At 43.3% G+C, this 26481-nt stretch overlaps 1 protein-coding gene across 4 annotated transcripts in view; it reads right to left on the bottom strand.

The window, feature by feature from the left end:
• GLRA1 (glycine receptor alpha 1) overlaps positions 1-17456 on the bottom strand; it is a 38617-nt gene extending 21161 nt beyond the window's left edge. For all 4 annotated transcript variants that reach the window (XM_027643117.1, XM_027643118.1, XM_027643119.1 and 1 more), the window contains exons 1-2: positions 17321-17456; positions 1864-1994 (exon numbers count right to left, since the gene is read on the bottom strand). In XM_027643117.1, coding sequence (XP_027498918.1) covers positions 1864-1994; positions 17321-17376 — 187 coding nt within the window. In that variant the 5' untranslated portion in view covers positions 17377-17456. The remainder of the gene's footprint in view (positions 1-1863; positions 1995-17320) is intronic.
• Between the last annotated feature and the right edge of the window lie 9025 nt (positions 17457-26481).

Genomic DNA, 26481 nt, shown 5'->3' with positions numbered 1-26481 from the left:
CCATGTCCAGGGGGAGCCAAATCTGTGCAGGATTTGAGTAGTTTTTAGCTTGTGAAAAGCTCTAGAAAATTCCCCGACTACCACTGAAACGTGCCACCTCTGCAGTGGGATGCAGCTGTGAAGGAATACAGGTTTCCAGCAGCAGGGTTGAGGGAACAGCCTGGGTGAGGGTCCCTTGTCCCAATGCCTCATTCTGCTCTGTCCCTGCCTGAGTTGCTCACTTCGTTCTCCAACTTTGAGCCAAACCCCAGAAGCTTCTTCCTTGTTCTCAGAATGTGAATCCACAGCTAAGTCCAGACTTTACAGTGTTTATGGAAAAGCTGCAATCTTCTTTTTGTTAATCTTCCCCTCCCCAAAAATCAATCCGATATGGATCTTTGGTATTATTTTCATTTAGATCTAAGCAATTAAAATGTCCTTATGAGTTATTGCAGTTAATTTAAATGATGTGCTTTGAGAGTTACAACCCCAAGCTCTGTAAAACACCTCCTATCCCTCCCATATAAATTGGAGCCTGATTTATGTGTGGGAGGCTAAGCCAGCAAAACTGCCCTGGGGGGAAGGTGTAGTTCATTGAAATAAAACCAAAATTAAATTATCTCAAATAAAAATGCAATACAGCTGCCTCTAGCAGGAAGTTAATGTATACATTTCATTAAATATTAAAGTTTAATTTGTGTGTGTGCATAATTTAGTTGTAGGCAGGTTTACAGGGTGGTGTTTTAACTCTTTGTGATTTGGGTAAGAACAGCAGTGCTCTCTGTTGCCTGGTTGATTACTGGGACATAAGGTTCCCACCTTTTTTGGGGTTTAAAAGCCCAGTACAGAGCTAATTGTTTGAAGCTGGGTGGCAGGTGCTGTCACTGTGATTAATGGGTCCTGGGAGTCCTGTATTAGCACTGCCAGTGACTCCAGGGAGAGGGGGAACTGGTAGCGGGAAACAAAAGAACTGAGCATTGAAAAGGGCTGGGCAGTGGCTGGGGGTGGGGGGTAGATCCTGTTTTATCTCTGTGTGTGATTCAAGGCCAAGTAGCTTTGGGAAAGTGAGCTCAGTTAAAAAGAAAACGAAAAAATCATAGAATGGTTTGAGTTGGAAGGTCCTTAAAGACCCTCTAGTGCCAACTTCTCTGCTGTGTGTGGGGACACCTTCCACTAGGCCAGGCTGGAAAACCCAACAAAAAAACCCAAAAACCAAACCAAACCAACCACAAAACCCAACCAATCAAAATAACCCAAAGAAACAAAAAAGACACAAACCCAACTCCTGTTAGAAGAGGCGTTTTGAGGAGCAAAGAGAGAGGATTTCTTGCCTCTGCCAGGGCCTGATTCAGTGCTGTCTGGCTACCAGTAAATACAGGGTGGATTGGAAAAGTTGGGTGTGAAACAGTGGAGCTGTGTTGGGCTTAAGAGTCCTGTTACTGTGGGGGACAGGGATGGGTCTGAGCTGCCCCTGGATCTTACTGAATTTCTTTGGAGCCGATGGGAGAGACTCCTCTTGCCTGTGGTGGGTGTAAGGGGGGAACATTGCCTGCTATTAGAAGGTGCTGTGGGCAGTGACTTCAGGGGAAAGTTTTTCTCTTAACCTGTAAGATGTTCAGCTCTCTGCCAGTCACTGCTTGGTTTGGCAGGATCCCCGATCCCTACTTCAGTGTACACTCCCTGTGTGTAAAGTTTTTACAAGGTTGTTTCTACTCTAAGTGGACATCTCTCCATGTCTTCCCAGATATCTACAAGGGATCCATGTGCCAAATATCATTAAGAACACAAAGATTGTTCATATTCTATATAAAATTAGGGAGGTATTCGGGAGGATTGCATGCAGCTTTCAGCCCCAAAATGAATCAAAGCTGGGTTTTTGCATACCTTTAAAATTTGGTCTGATCCTGGCATCGTATCCCGAAGTTCGCCCCATCAACTTATCCAAGAAATCAGAAGGAGACATGGGTTTGGGGGCAGACCGTGCTGCTGCTTCAGCTTCTTTGGAGGCTGCCAGGCTGTGTGAATAGAAAGAAAGAGGAGGTTTTAGTGCGCATCCCATACTGAGGAGGGTTTGGGGTCCAGAAACAGAACAGTCAGCATCTTATTCCTGCTGAGGCAGGATGGGCACCCATGTGAATTCCTAATGAGGCTGGTCTCGGCTAATTTGTTTGCCCAGCCCAAACATCTCCAAATACAGAATCCCAGCTGCCACCAAAGTAGAAGAGAGATGATGAGTAGTGAAAATCCTTTTGTGAGTTTAGGTATAGCTCTTTGGCGTGCCACTAAATTACAAATGTGAACTCTGGCGCTGAGCTCCACAGGTAAAATACACTCTGAGATTAGCCTTGGGCTGCAATTACTGCTTAATTACATGGCAAATAGCAAGGAGCATATTTGGTACTCTGACAGCCCAATTTTCCAAAAGGCAGGTAGGATCAGAGCAACCTGGAATTCGAGGTTTAAATGAGCATCATGTGATGGTACGGCTCGTGCAGAGCCTTTGGGACTGTAGGGCAGAGAGGTGGTTGTGCTTCCCACTTGCTGATCAGTCCAGCATTTGCTATTGGTACCTGCAATGCAGGGTCTGAGTTCAGCTCAGCAACGCTGTCTCTGGGCTGGGAGATGTCTGGATGGTGATCCTGAAATCACACTCATGTTGGGTTGAGGATGAAAGCAAATGGGGTGGTTTTGGGACCTATGTGGCCTCTGGGGCAGAAAGAGTGAAATAACCAATTTATCTGTAGAAGATGCAAACCTGTGACTGGTAATGTTCCTTCTGGCTCAATGGGAGTCTGCAGGGTGATGATTTGGGCTGATGAAGTCTGTTGTTGCCATCTACACAGGAAGAAGTGACCCCTGGTACTACGTTCTCATTCTCAACTTTGTGGATGGTTTCACTTCCAAGACAGTTCCCTCCCTTTGGTTATGTGGCTTCTACTTGAACACCAGTCTGTTCCCATGCTGAGAGTGTGGTGTAAAATTGCCTAGATTAGCCAAAGAAAACACAACCCTTGCATTGTGCTTAGGGCAAGAGCTGTCTCTGCCTGTGGGCTCAGGTGCCTGATGCTGGTTAGAGCCTGCAGGCAGGATTGCAAGGCAAATGTATCATGAGCCAAAGGAAGCTGCTCAGGAGGAAGTGAGGCTTGTTGCTTCACACTTTGCAAAACTCCTGAATTTTTTAAAGTACAATGGCTGTGTGGGAACAGTGAGAAACCACTGACAGAGAAGCTGGCAGGCCTGAGAATGTTTGCAACAGGTACGAGATATTTAGCTACATGTGTCCTCACAAGTGACAGCAGAAGGGCCTGACCTTGGAAAATTTTGCAGTAGTTAAACCTGATGTTTTTTGAAGAGTAGTGCTAAGTACTGACACAAGGTCTTCTGGGAAGAGCTTGGGACAGTGACTGTGCATTGTATTAATGTGATCCTGCCCTCAAAGACCTGTTCATCCAATGCAAGTTTGAGCTGAGGCTCCAAAGACACAAAGGTCTTGATAAGAACATTTTGAGCCATTGAGGTCCTCAGGAATTTTAAAACTGACAGAATTCTGCAGTGTTTGGGTGCCATAATTTCAAAATCAGGAATCTAGTACCCTGCATTGCATTGACTTTCTTTTCTAGTGTCAGCAGTGATGGCTTGCCAAGCGTTGGTTTTCAATCCTGCAAACTCACAGCTGCAGTCTGGCTTCCTTTGTGAGCTGCAATAGGGTACTCTGATTACCAGGTTTTTAACGGTTAAAAATTGATTAATTTCCACAATGAAGAGGGGAGATGAATTCCAGGCCACTTCCACAGAGAGTCTAAAACTAGGATTTCATCCATCTCTTCATATATTCACAATCCACTGCCACACTGGCCATGTCTGAGCAGGCTGATGCACACTCATGCTTGGTGTTGACCTGACAAGTTGTGGATCTCACTTTTACTACAGCCTCAGTGCCCTTTCTTATCTTGTCCCTATCTCTGCTCTAAGGAACTATGCAAAGCCCAAACCAATGTGTTTCAGGGGTAAATGGGGTTGTGGAATGGGTGATGGTTTTAATTTAATTATTTTTAGGAGGAAAGCAATGGGGTGCAATTGATTTGCAAACTCAGAAGAAAGCTGGGGGTGGGAGGACAATCAATACTGGGCTCGACTACTGCATTCCAATGGAGTGTCTGCATGGCAATGAGTCCAGAGAAAAGATTTCAATTAAGCAGCAAATGACTTGGTAACCAAAGACTCCTGCCACTTCAGCAACAAGATGCCAAATACTGCAATACACTGATTTCTTCTCATTAACTGTTAAATGGAAGAAGTATATGGAAATGGAAAAGTGTGTGGGGGGGGGGGGGGGGGGATGAGGCAATACAAATCTAATAAGCATCTAATAAGCTTTAAGTGGAAAAAGATAATTAGAAACTGCAATTCCCCTGGCATTTGTTTTAAAAAATGAGGTGAAAAGGCAAAGAAATCAGTGCTGAGCTTTCCTGTAAATTCAGCATGAAAGCCTGTACTGAATATGCTCACTCACAATGAGTGAGTCTGCTGGTATTCTTTGGGTATCACTTTCTCATTTTTTCCCAGTTAAAGTTGCAAGTAAATGAATTTGATGGGCTCAGTCCCTACATGGAAGTATTTATTTAGATAACTGAATCCCAGAAGCATCTGGGAGAGGACCAGACTCTCACAGCCCCACTGCTTTCTGCAGCTTCATGCCCGTCTCTGAGCAGTTCCTGGGAACACCTTTGGGGAGGTGCTGGAACTGTCAAACATGGTTTAATGCCTCCTAATATGTGTTTTTAAATCTGTTTGTCTGCTGTATGTTGTTACCCAGGTGACCTGGGAAGGATGAGTTCTGAGTTTTGTCTAGTTTCTCTTTGGTTATTACATGTTTTCCTATAATGACCTGGTAACAGCTTCCCCCTAGATTTAACAAGAAAAGGCAAGAAAGGCAGGGGATGAAGGAATAGCAAAGCCTTTCCAGCAGCAGGCAGATGAGTCAACTCTCTAGCTTAGAAGAAATAGTAGAAAACACCACTGGGAACTACAGAGAGGCTGGTCCACCCCACTGTGCTTTAGATGGATGGTTTCTAACAGAACCCCAAAAATCTTCACTCTGGTTGTGACAACTGAGCTTTGCAATGGCAGCTTAGCTCAGACAGCACTCAAAATACTACTGGCTTCTGTTCTCTTCCAGGTCTGTCTAGACCAGTGCTGTGGGCTGCCTTGGGAGCTTTCTGGGATTTTCTCCATGCCTTTACTTCTTGTAAAAGCACCCTTGAAAGTCCCACAGGACTGTTCATCTGCTGCCCAGCAGAGGCAGGGAGAGTGACTTGAAAATTATTGACGGTAGAAGGGAATTGGAAATTTAGAGTGGGTTGTGGTGGTGTTCAGAGAGAAGATTGATTCTGTGAATAAACAAAGGGAGGCAAAGCACGTAACAAAAGCACCGAGGCTGTAGTTTGCATTGGTGTAAGAGTGTTGTCTGAGCTGGGTGTCTCGGCGCATTTTAATAGCAGTCAGACAGCGGCTTATCTTATTTATGCTGGTGTAATCCCTAGTGGATCTGGCTGAGAAAGTGCCATCAGGCAATCATCACAGCCACTACAATGGGAAGGATCTCTTCAAAGGGTCGATGAACTGGCATAATCTTTTGTGATATTAGTGCTGGCGTGTAAGCAGACACCAGCAAGCCCCCGGGAGGTCCAACCCAACCCACGAGCAGGATAGGAAGGTGAAAGCTGATGGAGATGAGCAGCCCAGCTGCTCAGGATTGCATTCCTTAAAACAGAGCAGCCAGGCTTTGCAGGACACCTATCACTGGTTTCTCCCAGCCTATACAGACACTGTTTACTCTGTCTGCATTTTTTTGTTTCATCTAAACAGATGATATATTCTTATAAACAATTATTTGGTTTAGAAAGTGGCTCTTCTGCAGTCTGGTCACGTCTGTTTGTTCAGTTCCTGGCTTCCCAGTTGGCTGTTTCCTCCTTCTCCTCTCATTTGCGTGGTCCTTGTGCATTATTTTCATGCCTTTTTTTTTTTTTTTTTTTTTTTGGGTGTGCCCGTGGCTGTCCATCGAAGTAAGTCCAACATCACAAACTGCCCTGTTCTGGTTGAATGCTGATATTAAGAAATATATATATATTTTAGTTTGCAAAGAGTGATGAAGGAATTTAATTAGCACAGGGCCTCTATTCCCTTGTCAAATAATTTAATTGTTAATCATTAATTCTGGATGTAAAAAAAAAATCGTGTCTGGAAAGCAGAAACAAACTGTTGCAAAACAAGTGTTTGCAGAGGAAATATCTCTGCAAAGTGTGAAAGGCTCAGGTCCCTGTGAGGATAAAGTGGTGCCACATCAGTGGCTCAAGAGAACAGCACTGGGTTTATTTCTCTGGCTGGATTCTCAGAAGAAATAGAGATACCTAACCCCTTACCCTGGTTCAGTGCTGCTCAGCAAAGCTTTCTGATGTGGTTTGTTGGGAGTTTATTTTATTTTTGAAACGCAGCAAGCCAGAAAGCTTGGCAGGGATGTGTTGGGAATAGTGTTCAGGTGAGCTGCCTCACATTTGTCCTTCAAATGCTGTGTATTCTGTAAGTAGATATCCCAGGGGAGGGAAATATCCATCAGGTGTAAGGCAGGCTGAGGTGAGCAGAGTAACTGTTTCCCCTGTTACCTTTAAAGCCAGGCTAGAGCAGTGTGGGGGCTCGGGGACACAGGAGGATTCATCAGTTCAGCTTTATTGACTTCAACAGGCTCTGAGAGGTGCAGTTGCAAAGAGAACATCAGACAGTTGGGCACAGAAAAGCGTCGTGCTGTCCATGATTAACTACGGTTGCCCAGGATAACTCTCTCCTTACTCTCCTGGAACCATCTCCCTGGTCCCTGAGCAGATACTGGAGCTCAGCAGAGCCCAGCCTGGATTCAGCCTCTGCCAGTGCTGGAGCTGCCTGTCTCCATCTTGTCCTCAGCAGCTGGAGAGAGGCAGGAAGGACAGACAGATTGTCTTGGTGAAATGAAAAGGGGCAGCCCTAAACTCTGCACCCAGACTGTTATTTATGATTGCACACTAACATGTTATCTGGAGGGAACTGCTGCCAGACCCTGGCTGGGAAGGCTTGGCAGAGACTGCAGGCAGACTTTTTATTTTAATGATTAGATTTACTACCAAAATTAATAGCACAATCAATATTGATATGCAATTCAATTAAAAAGGATGAAACTCATTGCCTGCATGTTTTTCTCCATCACCTTGTCTGAATTCCTGGCTTACAACATTAGAGGTGGGCAGGATAAAGAACAGTGGAGGGTGTGTGGAGAAGAGAGCCCCAATACTATGTTTTTGGCCCATCGAGGTGCTGAGTAGAAGGAGCTGTGAGTGTTACAGATGTGCTGGTTGCACAGCAGTGGCTGCAGTCCATGTGGTCATGCTCAGCTGCTGGTGGTTACAGCCCCTGCCCTGCAGACATGGGGTGTGCTATGGGGGTGAAGTTGCAAAATTAACTCTCAGAGGTGGGGATGGAATTTGGACTTGGTTGTTTTCTTGATTCAACTGAGTGTTTATGCAACAGAGGCATGGAAGAGGCCTGGATGTTGAGATAGGAGAGGAAAATAGCAGTGTACAGTGAGACTGGAGAACTACAGAATTCGAGACCCTGTGAGAACATTTCACTCTGAAAAAGAAATGGGCAGTAAACTACTACTTGTCCCTATTCCTGGCAGGAGGGGGTGACAGGAAAGGAGGAGTAGGCTTGTTAAATGTCTCTGCCCTGGATGGTTGTGCTCAGTTGCTGTGAGCTCTTTAAACCAATTCTAGCTCTTGCACCAGAAGTAACTGCATTGCAGTAGTCACAGGATCTAATCAGTTAAAGTTTTAACTCAAAGGATCCCAGAACACTCTCAAATGTCCAGCACAACCCATGTTGCCACTGGTCCCTGTGGCTGTACAGGAGACGAAGAACTGGGAGGCACTTTTCCATAGATCTCAGGGAATTAACCCTCTGTGATCATTCCTATCCAAGGAAAGCTGCAACAACTTTACTGAAGTGAGAAAAATATCTTCAGACTGCAGCAATCTGATATCTCTGTGTTCCACTGCCACATTCCTGCAGCCCATGGCTCCTTTGCCATATGGCAAAACACCCTGTCCAGAACTATAAACCATCCCAATTACACTGATTAACTCTGTGGAAAGACACCAGCACTTGGAACATTTGCTGACGCTGCCTGGACAGAGCAACAAGAAAATAATAAATGATTAGACAATCGGCTGAGGGGGAGAAATCTGCCCGATGTGTATAGCTGAGAAGGGAAGAGCACAGGGAGACCAATGAATTGCATGGAAATAGTGCTCAGTTGCATGGCAGATCTCTGCTCTTACAAGGATGGTTGTTGAGTGATCGCTCTTGCTTATTGCACATTAAAAAAAAAAAAAAAATAAAGTGTTTGTTAAATTAGTTTTCAAGCCACAGGCATTCTCTCTAGTGACGTTCTCAACTCAATTCCCTCTTCCAGAAACATCTACAGCTCTTGGAGCACACGTCATGACTTTCTGTATATGTGTGATCCTAAGCCACTGAGACAGGTTTGAAAACAAAATTCAAACAACGGAGAAGCACAAGTCAAAGCTTGGGTTTTAATCACTTGAGAAATAAACCCAGCAAACACCAGCATTGACTCTTACCTGTGCATGTACTGAAGGGTTTACAGAGAAAAAGAAAGTTATAATTGCATTTTTTTTGTTGAAAAACAAAGGGGAAAAAAACATCACTGCAAAGACAAAAGTATGTGTCTGGCTTCACATGCACTGAATATTCCTTTTATACTCAGGGGGGCTAGTCAGATACTTGAAGTTATGCATAGACAGCCCTCCTGAATGCAGTAGATAAAGGGGGAAAATGTCTTTACGAGATGAGGCTTCATAATTTAGATAACAGTATTCTCTTTACTGGTGTGCTCTTGATTTAGTGTTTGGACAGAGAGCTGTGGTGGGAACCTCAATTGACGTCAGAAGGTTTTAGATCACAGACCAGACAAGTGTCAGAGAATTACGAGAAATCGTGGATGCTCTTCTATCTATAGCTCTGCAGTCTCACTATCAGTTGCATTTCCATCAGTTCAAATAGCTCACTACAGCAGCTCTTTAAAAATTAGTTTTAGTTTAAGGATTTATGCTTCTCATTAAGATTGGGTAACTTTTTTTCCCCTAAATCAGAAGCAATATGAATAGAATTCTTTTAAAAGAGATGAGATATGACATGCAGTGCAGAGTGGGTTTTATCTTCTGAAGTGAAACTTTTTGCTCCAGATCCTTTGAAAAGGCCACCTGAGCTAACCCCTGTAACCTACCTACAAAATCGTGGGTCTCATAGTAAGACTGGAGTTCTCTGATGTGCATATTTTGTGCTGTGTAAAATGAGTTGTGTGACAAGAGAGCTCATTTTGGTATTTTCTGATGGAATTAGTTGTTGGCATTGCAACACAAATACCCCGCTAGAGTTGAATATTCCCTCTGTACTGTCTGTGATTCCTGTGTAATTTATCAGTTTATTCATGAACTATAAGGAAACATAACTTCTGGAATTAATGACTGAGCCCTGCATCCTCTGCCCAGGAGGGCTCTTCTCCTCCCCTCTCCAGCTGCCCTCTTTGGTTTTTTTCAGCTCCCTGACCAAACAAACTCCATCTTTCCAACCCTGGTGCAGGAGAGCACGTTGAGTTTGAGGCTGGTACTTTGTCAGCCACCCTGCTGGGAGATGATCCCAAAGCCCAGGGCTCTGTGTCAGGGTGTGATGGATGGGGCTGGAAGCTGGACAATGCTTGCAATTCTCAGGCACATGAGGTGTCATGAGAGGTGGGATAACACATTTTGGTTTGTAAATGAGATGTTGGGAGATGTGGTGCAGCGAAAAAGTCTCAGTTGTGTGTGGGTGTGCCAATAACTAATGCCCTGCTCAGAGGGTGAAAGCACTGGGAGCAAACAAAAGACAGGATATACCCCATAGAAAGTCACTTTTTTGTCTGAAAGCACTGGGAGCAAACAAAAGACAGGATATATCCCATAGAAAGTCACTTTTTCTGTCTGCAGCCCGGGTTCACAATTCTTACAAGATAAGAAAAGTCCCTCACCCAGAAACCCAGAGCTTCTCTACTCCCCACTGGGGTAATACCTGTGGTGAACAGATCCTGCTGTAATGGGGGACTGAATCCATCTTGCACGGGGACTCTTGGCACCAATAAGGACATTTGGAGCTAATGATTTTTTTAAAGGGTGCTGATAAAAGCTGACCCTTGTGTGCTTTCAGGTTTAACTCCCCCATAAAAGAGGGGAGGAGGGGGTCTGTGCTTCGGGCTTTGTACAATGCATCTTTTTTACTGGCATCAGCTGAAATAAAAGAATAAAAAAAGAAATAAAGGGAAATCACGTAAAGGTGAGAAATCCATGATTTTGGCTGGATTTTCTACACGTTTCCTGGCTCAGCTGCATTTTGCTGCTGAACCACATGCGCGCGATAGCGGTCTGATCCACCACCGATCCCACTTCTGTGGCTGTTTAATTGATTTGTGTGTTTGCTCCAGCCCTGGCGGGGGTGGGGGGGTGGGGGCTGGATTTGCATTCTGGGCGAGTGGTCGCAGGCATTGCTGGCAGGGCAGGCACCGAGGGGAGCTGCTGTCGGCGGCTCTGCTCTGAAGGCAGCCTGTGCGATGATTGATTGCACTGCAAGCCCTGCTGTTCCAGGCATGCGACACTCCTTGTCTTGGCAACCTCTTGGTAGTGTGTTCCCTCTTCACCCACCTCGCAATGAGGCACTGATGAAAACTAGAGAGTTCCCTGACTATCTGCTCAGGCTTTGGGTTTTTTTGTCTTGTTTTTTTCCCAATTTTTTTTCCTAGTGGGCCATGAGCCTTAGTGAAAGGATGAAGAGGGACAAATCATGAGGAAAGCAGGGATGTGAAAGTGTGTTCTTTTGTTTTCCCCTCCCTTTCAAAGTCCAAATTTCATGGGGTTTGGTAAATTAAGATTTCCCCTGCTTTTCTCACTGGCACTTAGATCCAGCAGAGATGTATTTACAGGATGCCAATTTTGTCTATGTACCAGCCAGATGTGGTGCAGCCCCCAAATCAGCAGCTTACCATGGTGCAATATATGGATGAAACAATTGTCTGCATAATGGGGAGTGCTCAGCATGTGTAACGATGGGTGCATCTGTCTCTATCTATTTCTGTTCTCTTCAGGCCCTCTCTGGGCTTTGGTCTTACTGAGGGGACAGAAGCTATATTTCTGGGTTTTTTCGGTTTCTGTGCCTCAGTCTTCTGAAGGATCAGGGAGTTTTAAAAGCAGCTTGCAGATGTGTATGTGGGATTAAACCATGCAGACCTCCAGGACTAGATCAGGTAAAGCATATCAGTAGTTTCCCAAGAGGTGAAGGGAACAACATTTTGCACCAACCAATCATCTTGGCTAAGAAATACCAATGCAAACCACCTCTGCTGGAGGGAAATGGTTTCTGTTGTCTGGCTTTGTAAACACAAATGTAAATTGTTTGGATACTTTGGGGGAAGGGTGAGGGAAACAAGTCAATTTTATTTTTGTCACTTTAAGGGGAACTGACCTGCTGGATTAGCAAGATTTTATTATGCTGAGTTCAATGTTAAAGTTGCTCTTTTCTGGGCTTTGCAAGTGGGTCTGGGAGTCAGCAGCCAGTCTGGTGTTGTCTGGTCATGGCTGCTAACGATCCTTCCAGTGCCTTGCAGTGAAGCAGCAGAAAAAATTCCTGCTTTTTTCCCTTCTTCCTTTTTGCTTCATTTATCCCAGGTTGGTGTTGGGTTTTATTGTGGTGATCGTTTTTGTTTGGGTTTTTTCTTTGTTTGTTTTTGTTTGTTTTTTTTTTTTTTAAACTGAAATATTCAAAAGTTCTTGGAATGACATCTTTTGTCAAGCAAAAAATTGAATCAAACCATGTTGGGGTGGGTATGCTGGAAGGGCATTTTTAGCAGGTGAAAGGGTTTGATGAGCCCTTTTTCTTGAATGATGTGATGTGCACAAGTATAACCATAATTCATAAGAATAGAAATAATTTGTGCTCTTGCTGATAGATAAAGGTCAGTCGAAAGTATGCCCAGTAATGAGAGCAAAGGGGTAATTTACTGGAAATAGTGAGACCCTGATTTAATGTGTCACAACAGTGAGAGCTGATACAGGCAAATAAACCAGATGGAAGCAAAAATTTGTTAACAGCTTATCTGCTGTCCTAATACTGGCCACTTTGGGATTCTCAGAAAAGCTCCAGGTTATAGGAAATGAGCAAGTGAAAATAGGTGATGTAATTTAACATAATTAAATGTTGCAGGTTTGATTTGGTTGTTATGATTTTTAAAGCACGAGTTACTTTTTAAGACCCTTGTCTTTCATCAGTACCTAAATAAAAATTATATTCATTAAGTGGTCTGACATCTTGTTCTTGACACTGAAATTGGGAGAGTCCTTTTAACCTGTATGCTGGGATGAAATGAGAACAGACCTGTCTGCTGGTTTTCTATTATAGATGAATGATTGTTGGTCGGGGCTGGGGTAATAAAGTAATTTAATTTTGGACATTGATTAACTTCTTAATTCAGATGTTGGGATCCTTTTCTATCCAGGTCAGCTCATGAGGATTTGGTGAGATGAATTTTATAAGCAAACAAGAAATGTGTTTGCCCAAGACCAGGGAACTGCCCTGAGCTGTTGCTTACAAGTTCTTTCCTCTCAGCCTGGAATCACTTGGTCAGTAAGAGAGTGAACTTCGTAGCCTTTAGGCTGTGCTGTTAAATCTGGGGCACTTGGAGTCAGAGAGCCCTTTGCTTCTGACTGGCATCACACCTAAGGTTCTCCAACACCTCTTTCATGAGAGAAGAGAAATAAGGGGGGACCAAATTCCCATGTCTGAATTCTTGTTCTTGAAGGAAGTCTCTGTAGTGCCCTTACATGTAAGGGCAGGATCCCCCCATTCCCTCCACATATCAATCTCCTTCCAGAAGCAGCTCCCCTGAGATATTTGCACAGTAAGTTTGTGTTCTGCCAGTGGGACTCGCTGCAATGTAGGGTAATGTTCAGAGTGAGCCAAGATGGACAGCCAGTTTGTATTACCTAAAATCTGCACAGCACCAGTGCCTTGGAGACAAAGTGTATTTTATTAGTGCGTGGGAGAAACTGCAACATTGTTTTGTAATGTTTTTGGTAAGCAAGTTGATTATGTAGTGTTTTTCTGCTCTTTGTACCCGACATAAGGGGTGCAGGAGGGAGGCTGGGTTTTTTGCCCAGACATTTGTGGAGCCTTTCTTTTGTTCTGAACTATCCAAATAGTAGTTCTGGAGTTGTTTAAGACAGCTGTTTGGAGAAAAAGGTTAAGGTCAGACTGTTAGAAAATGTTTTGCATACTTTATGTTGATTTGTCTTAATTGCCTAAAATGCAAGAGAATTAGGATGGCTGGCTGGACGTATTAAAGTCCCTGCAGAAGGCAGGGTCCCAGACATTTTGTGCTTTTACTGAGATGACACCAAATTAATTTTTCTTTCCGGAATGATTTATAAAGGCTTCTAGAATCGTCTACATTGTCACACTTTCAAACCTTAGACATGTAACCCTTTTAGTGGGGTCTCTAATGGGGCTATTAAAGGTTGCAGACCAAAGCAACTAAAGAGTATCCTTAGAGCCATTTAATCCAAGACTTTGCTAAATCATTTTAATTTTGTGGAGGAGATGACAGGCTCGACAGAGGCACAACAGGTCATAAGGAACAACTTCTAATAGATTTCAGTAAGCATGAGGAAAATATTCTTTAAGTATAGAGAATATCTGCTATGGTGTTTTGCTTGTGGCTCTGGAAGTCTCTGGTTGGTGCTTCACTCAGGCAGCTCTGAGATGTTACCTGGCACTGCAGAGCTATAGCAGGAGCCTTAGAGATATGGTGCACATTATACTCCTTTTTCTTCACCTGCCTTTCCTCTTGTGATATTTTTGAGGGGCTGAAACTAGCAGCTCTTCAGTCACCCTAACTTGTCAAAGGCTGTCTTAGGAAAGAGTGTCTTTCCTCTCCCAAAAGTTAAGAGGTATCATATTCACAATGGCACCTTCTTATTGTTTTAAAAACTGGAAATTAAGTGCTCTGTTACTGACAGAAGGGAATATGCCAGTTGGAGCAATCCAGTAGGGACTGAGGCTGGCAGCAAGTTTTAGCCTGTGACTCACTTGGAGCAGTAGCCTTGAGTCACTCCTGCTTGCTGACAGATTGCTGTTCAGAAGGGGCCAACTCTGATCTTGATTCAGTGAAGGTCGTGCTGCAGATTCCTGATGTGCAGAAGTGCAATTAGGACAAAAATCAGACCTAAAGAATTTCAAATTTCAGCAGTGTCCAGTTGGGTAAGGAGTCAGTTCTGGGATATCTTTTATGTCCTAACTTGTACAAGGTGCATTCCTACCCCCAGTTTATGCAGTGGTGTTTCTGGACCACTGCAGCTATTAAGATGTGGTGGTACAACAGAAAGTCCAGGCAAGATCATCACGGGATAGGGAAACATTTTGTTCTGCCTGAAGGAATTCACAACTGAACATGCAGTGATTTTGGGAGAATGATGGTACACGTCTCCACAGATACAATCAGAACATCTGGAAATCCCCGTATGAATATTGTCCAATTTATTTTAAAGAAATAGGATTTTGCCTTACTGAGACATCTGTAAGGAAAGCTTGGTCAAGCAGCCTCTCAGTCTTCTTCATCTCCCACCCCAACCCAGCTTCCATCCCTTCCTCTATCCAGGTTCTCAGTAAATGCCTTAGTCACAGCCAAGTGACTGCAGTCTGAGAAGGCAGGTAGCAGAATGGGAAGTGCTCTTCCATAAAGAAAGGCATGTCGGAATAAGCCACGTATCACAAACTCCTTCTAAAACACCCCAACTGTAACAGAAACAAATATCTTATTGGCAATACCATAATGTTTGCATTCACACACCAGCTGTTACTCTTTCCCACAGGGTCTTGTTTTTTAAAAGGCTGGTGGAGGAAGATTTTGTTAAGCAGCAAATCTAGTCTTATTTCCTATATTGGCTGTATATAATTTTCCTTGGAACATTGGATTCTTAATTTTTTTAAAAATATTTGTGTGGTACATGTACTAACACATAATGGATTCTCTTTCCACAATATTTTTGACAGGCTGACAGTAAAGCATGGTGCACTCTGTCATTTAAAGCCGTGCATGCTTCTTGTATGGATTATTGGATTATCAGATTTGGGTTTGTTAACATTGTGTATGACTGAGTAATTGGCATGCTAAATTTATGAATGAATGTTAATGAATAAACTTCTTTTACTGAAGCTGAAATAGCAAAGCTATTCCTGGACCAGAAAGGCTGGTAGATTTTTGGCCTGTAATAAATTGAACATGTAACACAAAGTGGGAGAGGGAAAAAAAAAGGAAAAACATTGTGTAGAGTCAGTTCTAAGCAGGAATTACTGATTTTTTTTTTATCATTATTTTTTTCCTGCTTGGAAAATGATTGCAATATATAAAGCAATTTGATTTCATCCTCCCCCAGCAATTGAATTAAAGCATTTTCAAATGTTCTTAAATGTTAATTCGGGGAAAACTAAACTTCCAGAAATACCTTTTGTATGCAATATGACCTAATCATATATACCACATATGCATGTATATAATTCATGATATTATGAACCTCTTCATTAGAATCTGAAGTGACTTGTTTACCAAGGTTTTGAGTGCCCAGGACTGTACTTGATGTGCTGAGAGCCTGTAAGTGCTCACATGTGTTGAGTGATGCACAAGTGGGTATCAATATCACTTGTTCAGAGGAGACCTGGACAGAGGCTTCAATGCCAGGGCCATAGGAAATGCAAGCCTGAAAAGACTCTTTTATTTTATTTTCCTTTTACTTTCTAGTGTTTATGCTGTTTAATCTTGTTTGTTTGTTTGGGGGCTTTTTTTTCTTTTTCTTTTTTTTTTTTTTTTTTTTACCCAGTGCTTCAACACTGTTTTTAACTAAGAGTTTATTGCCACATACGTGTTCTCCCTTTCAATCCACCTCACTATATTGTGTAGTGCTGTGATACACTTGTGTCTGAGTGTCACAAGATGAGAAAGGATGGCTCTGAAGTATCGGGTGTTGGACATTGCTTTTCAGAGATTGATGATTTTAGTTATTTCTAGAATTTATTTTTTGGCTTACCTAAACATTAAATGCTTGGGGTTCATGTTGCAATCTTGCTGTCTCTGATTTCTTGTGGAGTTACAGAAAAAGTGGGATATCTCGATTTTTATGCCTGGAAAGACTTTAATGTTCAAAAGGAAAGAGAATGCTAGCTAGAAAAGTCTGGCCAGTATCAGCAGGTCTGCTACTGTGAATCATAAGGTATTATACCAGTGATGTGTATGCAAATAATGTCTGTGCTTTCCCATTAAACTACAACATGACACTTTGGTAAAATGCAGAAGTAAGAGCCACGCAACTGAAATGAAGTCTAAGACTGATGAACAAGTTCAGGTAGTGGCAGAGGTTTTTTCCTTCAATTGTATTTGGCATCTCTCACTTGCTACAGGCAGGCTGCATCTTTTGTGCAAATATAGGAGCTTCTATCTTCCAGTGTTTTTTTGTCCATTTAATAAAAGTACTGCAAGGATAGATGGACATGAAACAGTTCTTTAAGACTAAAGCTTTTCCTTCTATCTTTAGCCTTAAAGAGAAACTGAACACATCTAAACCACAGTCAAAGTACAGCTGGGCAATAATGAATATAACTGCAAAAAGCTCCCCACGTCCCCTTTGGCTTTCGCTTATATTCTACAAGGGAAGAATACTCAAAACAATGTAAAAGAAAAAAAGTTAAGAAGGAAGGAGATTATTTCTTTGCTTTCTGTGACTTTAGAACAGAGCAAGCTGAGGATAGAGGGTGAGCCCTCACAGATGAGCAGTGAAAGCATCCCACAGAACTCACCTGCAATATGAAGAATGGGGAGGGGGCGAGGTGGGAATATTTACCCGGGCAAATTCAAGTGCAGCGTTGCCAGCCGCCACTAGCTGTCACTTTGCAAGCAGCCGGGGTCGGTGTTTTCAGCACTGCGGTTGGCGAGATTGCGGTGCTAATTAAACGGAGTAACTCCCAAAGCCGCGGAAAGTCCCGAGCCCAGGGGCTGTGCGTGAGCCAGGCTCGGGGGAACCGGGGGGAGGCCGAAAGGCAGCTGGGGGAAGGCGGAACGCGGCTGTCCTGAGCCGAGGCTGTGCCCGGGGGCTGTGCCCGAGCTCGGGCTGGGCACGGCGCTCCAGCCCGCACCCACTCCTCGCGTAAAGCCGAGCCTTACCTGAAGAAAACGATTGTCTCCCACACGTAGACTCCGAGCGCGTTGACGTTGCACATTTTTCCAGCTCTCGCTGTTTGTTGTTGCTGATGGTGGTTTTTTTGTTGTTGTTGTTGTTTTGGTTTGTGGGTTTGTTTTTTTTTTTGTACTCCGTAAGGGGTGGGCCGGTGGGGTTGGCCAATAAAGTAACCCGGCACTTAGGGAAGAATCGGTGGGGGGGGGGGAAGCGAACCACCCCTGCCGGGGCCGGGGCGCGGCCGGGAGGGTCCGCTCAGCACCGCGGAGAGCGGCGGGCCCCGCTCAGCACCCGGACAGCGCCCGGAGCGCGCCCGCCCAGCACCGCGGAGAGCGGCCCCGCTCCGCCGCCGCCTCGGCTCGTCCCTCCTCCGCCGGGGCCCCCGCCACCGCCACTGCAGTGCTGCTGGGGCCGGAGCACCGGGCTGCCCGCGCCGAGACCTCCCTTCAGCGGGATGTCGCTCCGGACATCAGGCTGGCGAGAGCGGGGGGCGCAGCGGGTGTAGGTTTGCCATCGGGGTGGCGGGGGTGAGATGGGAGGTGGGGGGCGCGACGACCCTCAACAACCCCAGGGTTTAATCTCCGCTGCTGGCCGGGGTGTCTTCCTAATTACATCCACAGGAATTTGTCAGTGTGGAGCCGTGCTGCAGTCCCGGTTGTGTCGCTTTCTTGCCCGCCGTTTGGATGCTGTTGATTCCTGCTTCCTGGGCTTTTTTCCTCCCGAATAAGTTATTGCTGCTGTAGGGAAGGTGTCCCATTGCTCAGGGCTAGAGCGGAGGGGAGCGAAGGGGAAGTTTCTTGGGAAGCACTTCCATTGTGCTCGGAAAGAAAGTGGCTCACTGTCCTCCTAATGCATCTCATTTCCCCTCTGCCCTCTCTCCCCTGCTAGGACTCGCCAGATCTTGGGAGTTTCTTGCTGCATTAATTTACTAAACTAAAAAAAAAAGGAAAAAGAAAAAAAAAAGAGGGGGAGGTGGAGATGAGGGAAGGCAGAGGGGAGGGGGTAACTCAGCCTCTCCACCATCCCAAGGCCCTCCTCTTAGCTGTCCTCATTGGTCTCGGGGCTGAAAAAACTACTCTAGGACGTGGTTGGATAAACGCATGTTGTTCAGCAGAGGCTGTTAACCTTTAAAGCGCTGATACGTTTTGGTTTATTTCAATATTTTTAACCCGAATTGCTGTCTTTTTAAGAAGTCTCTGAAATCGTATCCCTTGACAGGGCAAGCGTAACGTGCCTTAAATCTCCATCTCGTGGAAGATCTGCTTGGCTGGCAGTTGATATGTGTTGCTGTTGGCTTTTAAGGAACATCTCTGTGTTTTGTTTTTTTGTTTGTTTGTTTGGCTTTGATTTATTATTTTTTCCTTTTTTTTATCTTTGTTTTATTTGATTTTTTTTTAATTTTTTTACACTTGATTTTGCGAAGAGGTTTGGCAAACACCAGAGCCATCAAGGCCAGGGCAGGTAAGGAGCATTTAGTAGTTACCTATTGCAGCTCCAGCTGTGCTCACAGGGTGCTGAGTATGGTGGTCGGGGTGGGGAGGAATGGTCTCAGTCACTTTGTCTCAGGCACTTTGTCAGCTCCTCATCAGCTTCTGAGAATTGAAATGAAAACTTAGCTCTCCTAAATGATCTAGCATATTGTTTTCTTCTCTATTGTCCTGATGTAAGGGGATCTTTCTTCTTTAGGTTCTGTTTTGTTTACCTGTCCTATGCTTTGCAAAACTCCCCATGGCAAAGAGTCACTTTTAACCCCTTTTAAGCTGCTTTTAATCTGTTCAAGGACTCCTCCTGTCCCATGTTGGAAGGGTAGAGGTGAAATGGACTGCTTTCTCCACCACTACTGAAGCCCCACCAGGCTGGGAAATAACTTTTTCTTCTTAGTTTGGATTGCATCTCAAAGGACCTCACTGCCATACTAAAATTTACCTGATGTTTCCGATCTCCTGTTTTTATTTGTTTTAAAGCAGTATATTTACTTAGTGAAGCAGACAGAAATATCCTTTGGGTTACCAATCAGAAGAAAAGAAAGACCTGCTTGGCTTCTAGCCATTGGTACAGTGGGAATTTAATCAGATTTACTCCAGCTCCTGGGTCTCAGTGTCTAGCTAGATTAATAACAGGCTCTGATTTCAACTCATGGAGACTCCTGGGGACATGATTCCATGCAGTGTTTCCTGCCTGCTGCTTGCTGGCTCCACACTTTACTTTCCCTCTTGACATTTATCCCCACATGGATGAGCCTCTGTCACTGTGCTTTTCCAGCCCCCAGTGTGCTGACAGACCAGAGGAGGAGCTCCAGCCTGGGAGTGTTAACAGGACCCACATAGCAGGAAAGCAATGGTGTTTCCTTGATTATTTTTTTTTTTAAAACTGGAAACAGGACAAAGAGCAGGAGGCAGAATCATCTCCTGGCATCTGTGGGTTAAGTCTAGAGGCTGTCGGCCTCCTGGTTCCCTTAGAAATGGAAATGGGCTCTGTAAGAGATATGACTCTCTCACAGGTGTTTCCCTTGCCTGTAAGATTGATCTTTTTTATACCAAAGGTATCTAGACTTGTCTCCTTTTTTCCCCACTTACTCTCCTGGCACTACTTCAGGTTAGGGAAGAAGGATGACTGTGCTTAAGATCAAGAAAGCAGATGAATCTGTGTGTATATAAGATAAAGAATCTTCACAGCTATTCCTGTTAAAGGATCTGAAAACTGCTTTTCCCAGGGAAAGAACTTCTTTGCTTTGCTGTCATCTGTCTTGTTGATGATGGTGACCAAGTGATTTGTGTGGGCCCAGGGACTCTTCTGCTGATATTCAAACTTCTTTATGGAGAGACTTAGGAACACTCTTTGCTTGGACATTGGGGAAAATGGAGGCAAAACCAGGTTGTAACAGATATCTGGAACAGGTCTAGGCATCAAGGTGATTTAGACCAGGGAGTAAATACAAAAGAAATGTAAGTGTAAGGAATATGAGTTTTGCATGTCTTGTCATGATGACCCCAAAGGAACCACACCTTCTGCATTACGTGTTTGTCTGTGCTCTGGCATCTCCCTCTCAGTTGCTTGGCTTGGTGCAGTGCCCTGCACATGCTCTGTGGATGTGTCAGGCCTTGGTCAGGGTGGCATCAAATCCTTGGAACTCACATCCAGTGATTTAACCCAGGTGATTCATAAAACAGCCAACCAGTCCTCAGTGCAACCCATCGACAGGGATATCCGTGGTGAAGTTACCCACATGTGTTGTGTGCAATCCCAGATGTTTAGGTTTTCTTTTGTTCTCCAAGAAGCTAAGGGCAGATAAACTGGAAATAGGTCTGGAGATCTAATAATGGCTGGAAGTAAATTTTATCACTGTTAGTTTAAGTAACCCTTGTCATCAGGTACTCCTCTCCCTGGATCTGTCCTGACTTGTTCTGAGATCAGGTTTTAGCTTTCTGCTTGGTTTAGCTGCAGTGCTTTCTGATTTATTTTCTGGGGTGAAGGGTTCACTTGCCAGGTCTCCCATTTTTCAAGCAGAGTCCAAATGCTTCTGAAAGGCATTTGTCTTTCTTTGGCAGCACTTGTACAAATGACAAAGTTGAAGATAACTTACCATGATGTCAAATGAGCTCCTAAAATTAGAATTACCTGCTGTGCGTTCATCTTGTTTTCAGTTTCAGAGTAGATGAGTCCTGTAAAACTCACTTGTAGGTGAAGTTGTCTGGAAAGCTTCTGTGTCATCGCCTTTCTGGGTTGTGAGTGATGGATTCTGTTCAACAGAAGATACCACAGAGATAATGGTTTTAATTTGTGTTCAGCACTCAAGTGAAATTTGGGGACATCTGAATAAAAGGGTGTACATGAGGAGTGATAAAAGCTAGGGAATATCTGCTTCTCCAGTTTCTTTTAGGTGGTTCCTCCCTGATCCTTTCCCTTTGAAGAATGCAAATGAATTTCTTCTCTGTGGAGAAAATGAATATTCCTGGTAGTCTGTGACTTCATTTTGGTGTTGATAGTTGATAGAATACTTAAAGACATGGAGAATACAGAAAGCCTTGGACAGCACTCAGTAATGAGGTGAAAATACACCATATGCTGAGAATTAACCTAAAACCTCATTCACAACTGCAAGTTGATTTTATTCTTGATCTCTTTTGTCTCTGGATTTTATAGTAGGTAGAGTAAATTTTAGTTTCTGTTGCTTGCCGTTTAAAAATTCACATTCTGATAATAAATTCATTATGGGGACAAACCCCTTCAAGTTGGCCATTCACACACACTGCCTTCCTTCACCAAATAAATTACAGGATTTTTGGTGAAGTGGCTGGCATAGCAGTAAAGCACACTCAGCCTATCTTGGGAATACTAAATCCATTATTGTCAGTTTGTTCTTTGGAGAATGGCTAATGAGGAAACAGTGCCCCAAGAACTTGGATTGTGCTTCTCAAGGCAGAGATTCAAATTGCTACAGCAGCACTACTTGCCTTTTGACACTGAACAAATGAAAAACAAATTTTAAATTAGAGTTAAGTTCAGGGAATTTTGCAAAGGATTCTATAAAGTAATTTCCTATTCAGCTAATTTCCATGTGCAGTAAGCTATTTCTCTGCAAGATGGTTCAAGTAAATACAATTTTCTTAGAAACTTGAGAACCTGGGGTACTTTTTTTAATCAAAATAATTGCTGGTAAAATAACACCATAAAGTGCTTCTGCAATGTTTTTTAAAGTGTTTAGTCAAGATTCTTTACTGAAAAGATTTACAGATGAAAGAGAATTCACTGGAACTAGTGTAAAGGTCCATCTTCCATCCATAGTTCAAAAAATATGTTTAAAATTGAACTCTGATGAAAAGTTTGATGAATTCTGTTTTGATATGCATTGACTCTTTGGAGAACAACCCCTGGAATGTCTTGCATAGGAAATTCAGCAAACTTGCAGCCTAAGGTTGGAAGGCTAGTAGGGGCGGAGGTGAGGGATTTGTGGTATAGGTGATTGATGTTTTTGACTGAAATTCAGACCAAATATCACTGTTGATGGTATTTTATTCCATGTGTTTTAAAAATTATAGCTCTAACTGTGTTTAAAGTTCAGCCCTACATCTTTCTCTGCAAACAGAGCAGTTATATGGATTGTCCATGACCTTCCCACTCCTGGGCAGTATATTGCTTGACAAGTAGATTAGGGGCTGCATTGATTTCTCATCATTGCAAACATGGCCCCCATGAGTCTGATGACATTTAGTCTGTGATCATGGACTCTTTGGAAGTGGAACGAAACCCTGTGCTAGGATGACTTCAAGACAGACTATAAGTTTGCAGGAGGCCAAGTGAAGATCTTGCCAAGTGCAACATCCTGGTCTTCCTGACCTGAATGTGTGTCTACTCCCCCGTGTCAGGTGCATGAATCAGGTTAAGGTAGTAATACCTGAAGAAGAGAAAATAAAGAAGAATGGCTGATCGTTTTCCCCCTAGGAGTGCTGATTTATTGATAAATTTCCATGTCTCATATGTCATATAATGACACTTGAGCTGTGAGTAGTCTCGCTGCATATCATAGACTTGTCACTGTCACAATTTATGTAGTGTTCTGTAGTAAGAAAGTAGCATGGACCTTGTAGCCTTACAAAAATTACACTGCTACTTCCACTAGAAGCGTGATTTGCAGGTCATAAGCTAATTATTTTCTGACCTATACAGAATAATTGCCAGGCAATCCCAGAGAAGCCAAAAGTACTATTTCTTTCAAAGGTCTTGACCAATAAAACTTTTTGGCTACACTACTATGTGAATGAAGAATAAGCCAGTTACTTTTACAACCAGTCTTGCCAGGGTTGTCAGGTGCTGAGCATCAGGCAGCTGTTGGAAATATTATCTTAGCTTTTAATGTTGTGAAACCTATTTCTCCTGCCTTAGCAGCCCTTGAGTGCTGTGGGAAATTGAACTTTTCTACTCTGTGTTTTGCTTGTAAATGAAAGAAACCATCTATTTGTTTTGAGGTGAGCAGGTACCAGGTTTTGAGAAATGTTTACACAGAGGTATAGAAGAATACAAGACAGAGCTATTCACATTACCCTCTTCATTCCTGTTGTCTGAGATTAAAAACAAACTAAAACAACAAACAAACAAGGAAAACCCCCACACCTCTCAAAAAAACCAAAACCTAAACGAAACACAAAATGCCACATAAGAAGAGAAGGAGGGAAATAAATAGAAATAAATACATTGAGTACTTTCATTACTTTATTTATCTTGTGAATTTAATAGAGTGTATGTGGAACCCTTCAGAGGAAAAGTTTGACTGCAAACAGCAGACTTGGAAAGGAAATTGGGAGACAACTGCCAGTGATGCTGAAGTGGCCCCTCAGTGTCCAAGTGCTTAGATGCTGAAACACCCACTTACATGCCCCAATTCACTCACAGGAGCAAATAGCAAAAATTATCTTCTAGAGTGAAAGAAACAATCTGCACTTTTTTTTTTTTTTAGCTTTTGGTGATAGAAATATTTGCATGTCAGAAATCTAAGGGATAAAAAGAAGCCCTGTAGGATCCCTCCTCTTTTAAACCTTACAAAAGGTTTGATCCTCCATCCACTGTAATGAAGCCTTTTGGCTCTGAAGGGAGGTATGGAACTGCTCTTGTTAGCAATCCCAGTTTCCAGAAGGGTTGGTGGTGGGGTGGGTTTCACATTGCATTGGCAGAAGAAAGGGCTTTTCACTTACCTGAGGTGCCTCTGGGTTTGATAGCACTGCTGAGGTGCAATGTATCAGTAGGGATCTCCCTCTGGTAGAATGTGTTTCTTCCTTTAGTATCACAGTCCTCTTGATCAAGTTAGTTGATGCACTTTGAGATTATTTTACTCATGGGGAGTGGCAGCTCTGGCTGCTTCATCTCCATCCAAAGGGTTGTTCTCTAGTGGGGTAAGCAGGGATTTTGAGGGGTCATTAGGCAAATGATTTATTACCCAGCTGTATTTTATTTTATTGTTTGAAACTCTGGCCCTGTGGACTTGCAGAAATTTCCTTGAGCATCACTGACTGGAGCTACTCGTTTGGTCTTCATAAACTCATCTTGCTTTTGTTCCTGTATTTCAGGCAGAGAGAGCTGATGTAGGGCTGGATTACTGAGGACTTCTCTGCACCTGGTTTACTGATAACTGTTCCTGAAAGGTGCCATTTTAACATCTCAGTTGGATTGTGTGCAAGTTGTGCGCTTACCTCACCTAAAATCCTTGCCTCAGGTGGAAAACAGAACGGCAATTTTAACATGTTTGCTAAGTAGCTTGTTATTGCCTTGGGCTATGTATTTCTTTGCAGCTTGCTGAGCTAAACCCTGTGGCAGGTAGGAGCCCTCTTTTCATGCCCTCTCTCAGCCCAGTGTTTGCTCAGGGCTTAGGCAAAATTTCCACCGCCTCCCACACGCCCAGGGGGGCTGCAAAGTTTTTCCAGTGAGCCCTGTTTTTAACATTTTGTCTGATAGAACCAGTTGGAGAAGGGTATTAGCATGGGCTACTCACTGGGCTGAGCAAAGGGAATTTGGCAGGTGTCAACACTGACTTATCCTCTGCCAAGTGTGAATGGAGGGAATGCTCCTCTATGACCCAGACTTGTATGTGCTCTACTTGATCACAGCACTTGATAAAGCTCCTTCTCCAAATGACAGCCACCATTAATGAATGGAATCTCTTGATTTTCCTAAGGCACTAGTGATTTGTGTCCTTTGTCTTGCACAGTGAGTATTCCTAAAGGCATATGTTGGAGAAGGACACTGAGTCTCCCAGATCACAGGTGTGTTTTTTTTGCTTTACCTGGAAAATTACTTTCTCTATCGGAAACAAAATTCTCTTCCCGCTTCAAAATATTTAAATCACGGTGGGTTCTAATGACTCTTCAGGCAGACACCTTCTGTCTCTACAGCTCAGCTAACACAAAACCACCAAAGTGCTACTGGTTACAAGTTTTGCAGTATTGTTCCATTGTTTGCCTTTATGTGCTGCATGCCTGGCAAAGCCTAACGTTGAAAAGCCTTCCTGTAAGTATCAGTGGCCTGTATTTATTGAAAGGAATGGAAGTATAAAACCCAGGATGTCAACAGAATGGATTTTTTTAGGTAAAAAATATGCTAGCTCTGATTTGTTTTCCAAGCAGCAATACGATTCTTTATGGTAAAAAATTGCAGTGTTAGCCTGCATTTCCTTTGGACAAATCAGAGAAAAGAAATTGCGGCCCATTCATGACGTTGCACCATGCTGGCAATTTTCTTTTACATAGCTTTCCCTCCCCATGAAAATAGTTCTCTACCAAGGCAATTGAACTGGACAAAAGTGATTTATGTAGTCTGTGTAAAGAGAATAGGCTTTGTTAGGTTTCAGGGAAGTCGTGGAAACTCTGGGGGTGAGAAACAGCTTGACTGAGACATGGGGAATCACAGTCATCTCATTAAATCTCCATGCCTATGACCAGACGTGGCCTCACTTTGCATTTGCTGCTTGATTACTGACTCTATGAAGCTGCTGTCTGGAAACAAAAGGAAGTAAATCAAATCAATGGGCATCTCTCAATGGGAGCTGAAGAAGCTTGTGATGTCCTGTTCTCCTTTGGCTCATTGTCTGAATGTAGCAGACACTAAAACCTCTCCATGCACATTTCTGCTTGCACATGGAAGTGCAAATATAACTCAGCTTTTTAACTCTTCACATAATGTGTCATGGTCTAGGAGAGACTTGTCCTCATAGAAATAAATTTTCCCTCCTCCTCCCAGATAACTTATCTATGGGGAAATCAGCCCCTTCAACTGGTGGAGAATTTTATTTGACATCCTGGGTTGTGATTGGAGAGTAAAGGAGGCAGTAGCCCTTGTTTGAAGCAGTTTAATTCAATATTAGGGAGAAACAGAATGGTGGTGACAATCAGCTGGCTGTGTGGACAAAAACATTGGAGTTATTTCTGATATTGCACTCTTTGCACTCACAGTATTTCAAGTGAAAAAACTTTGTCAAAGACCCAGAGCTTGGTTACAGAAATAAATTTTTGAGGGTTTTGTTGTATAGGCACTGACTATTCTGATGTACTTCTCTTGGTATTTAGGAGCTGGCTGAATTGTCTGTGAAGGAATCACCAAAATATGTTATTTATATGTATTTATGTTATAATAATATTTTTTTTGTGTGTGTGTGTATAAT

The sequence above is a fragment of the Corapipo altera genome, unplaced genomic scaffold (genome assembly GCF_003945725.1).
Source record: "Corapipo altera isolate COAL_440 unplaced genomic scaffold, ASM394572v1 75, whole genome shotgun sequence".
NCBI lineage: Eukaryota > Metazoa > Chordata > Aves > Passeriformes > Pipridae > Corapipo > Corapipo altera.
Note: the sequence above shows the minus strand (reverse complement) of the source record. Positions and strands in the feature narration are given on the sequence as shown.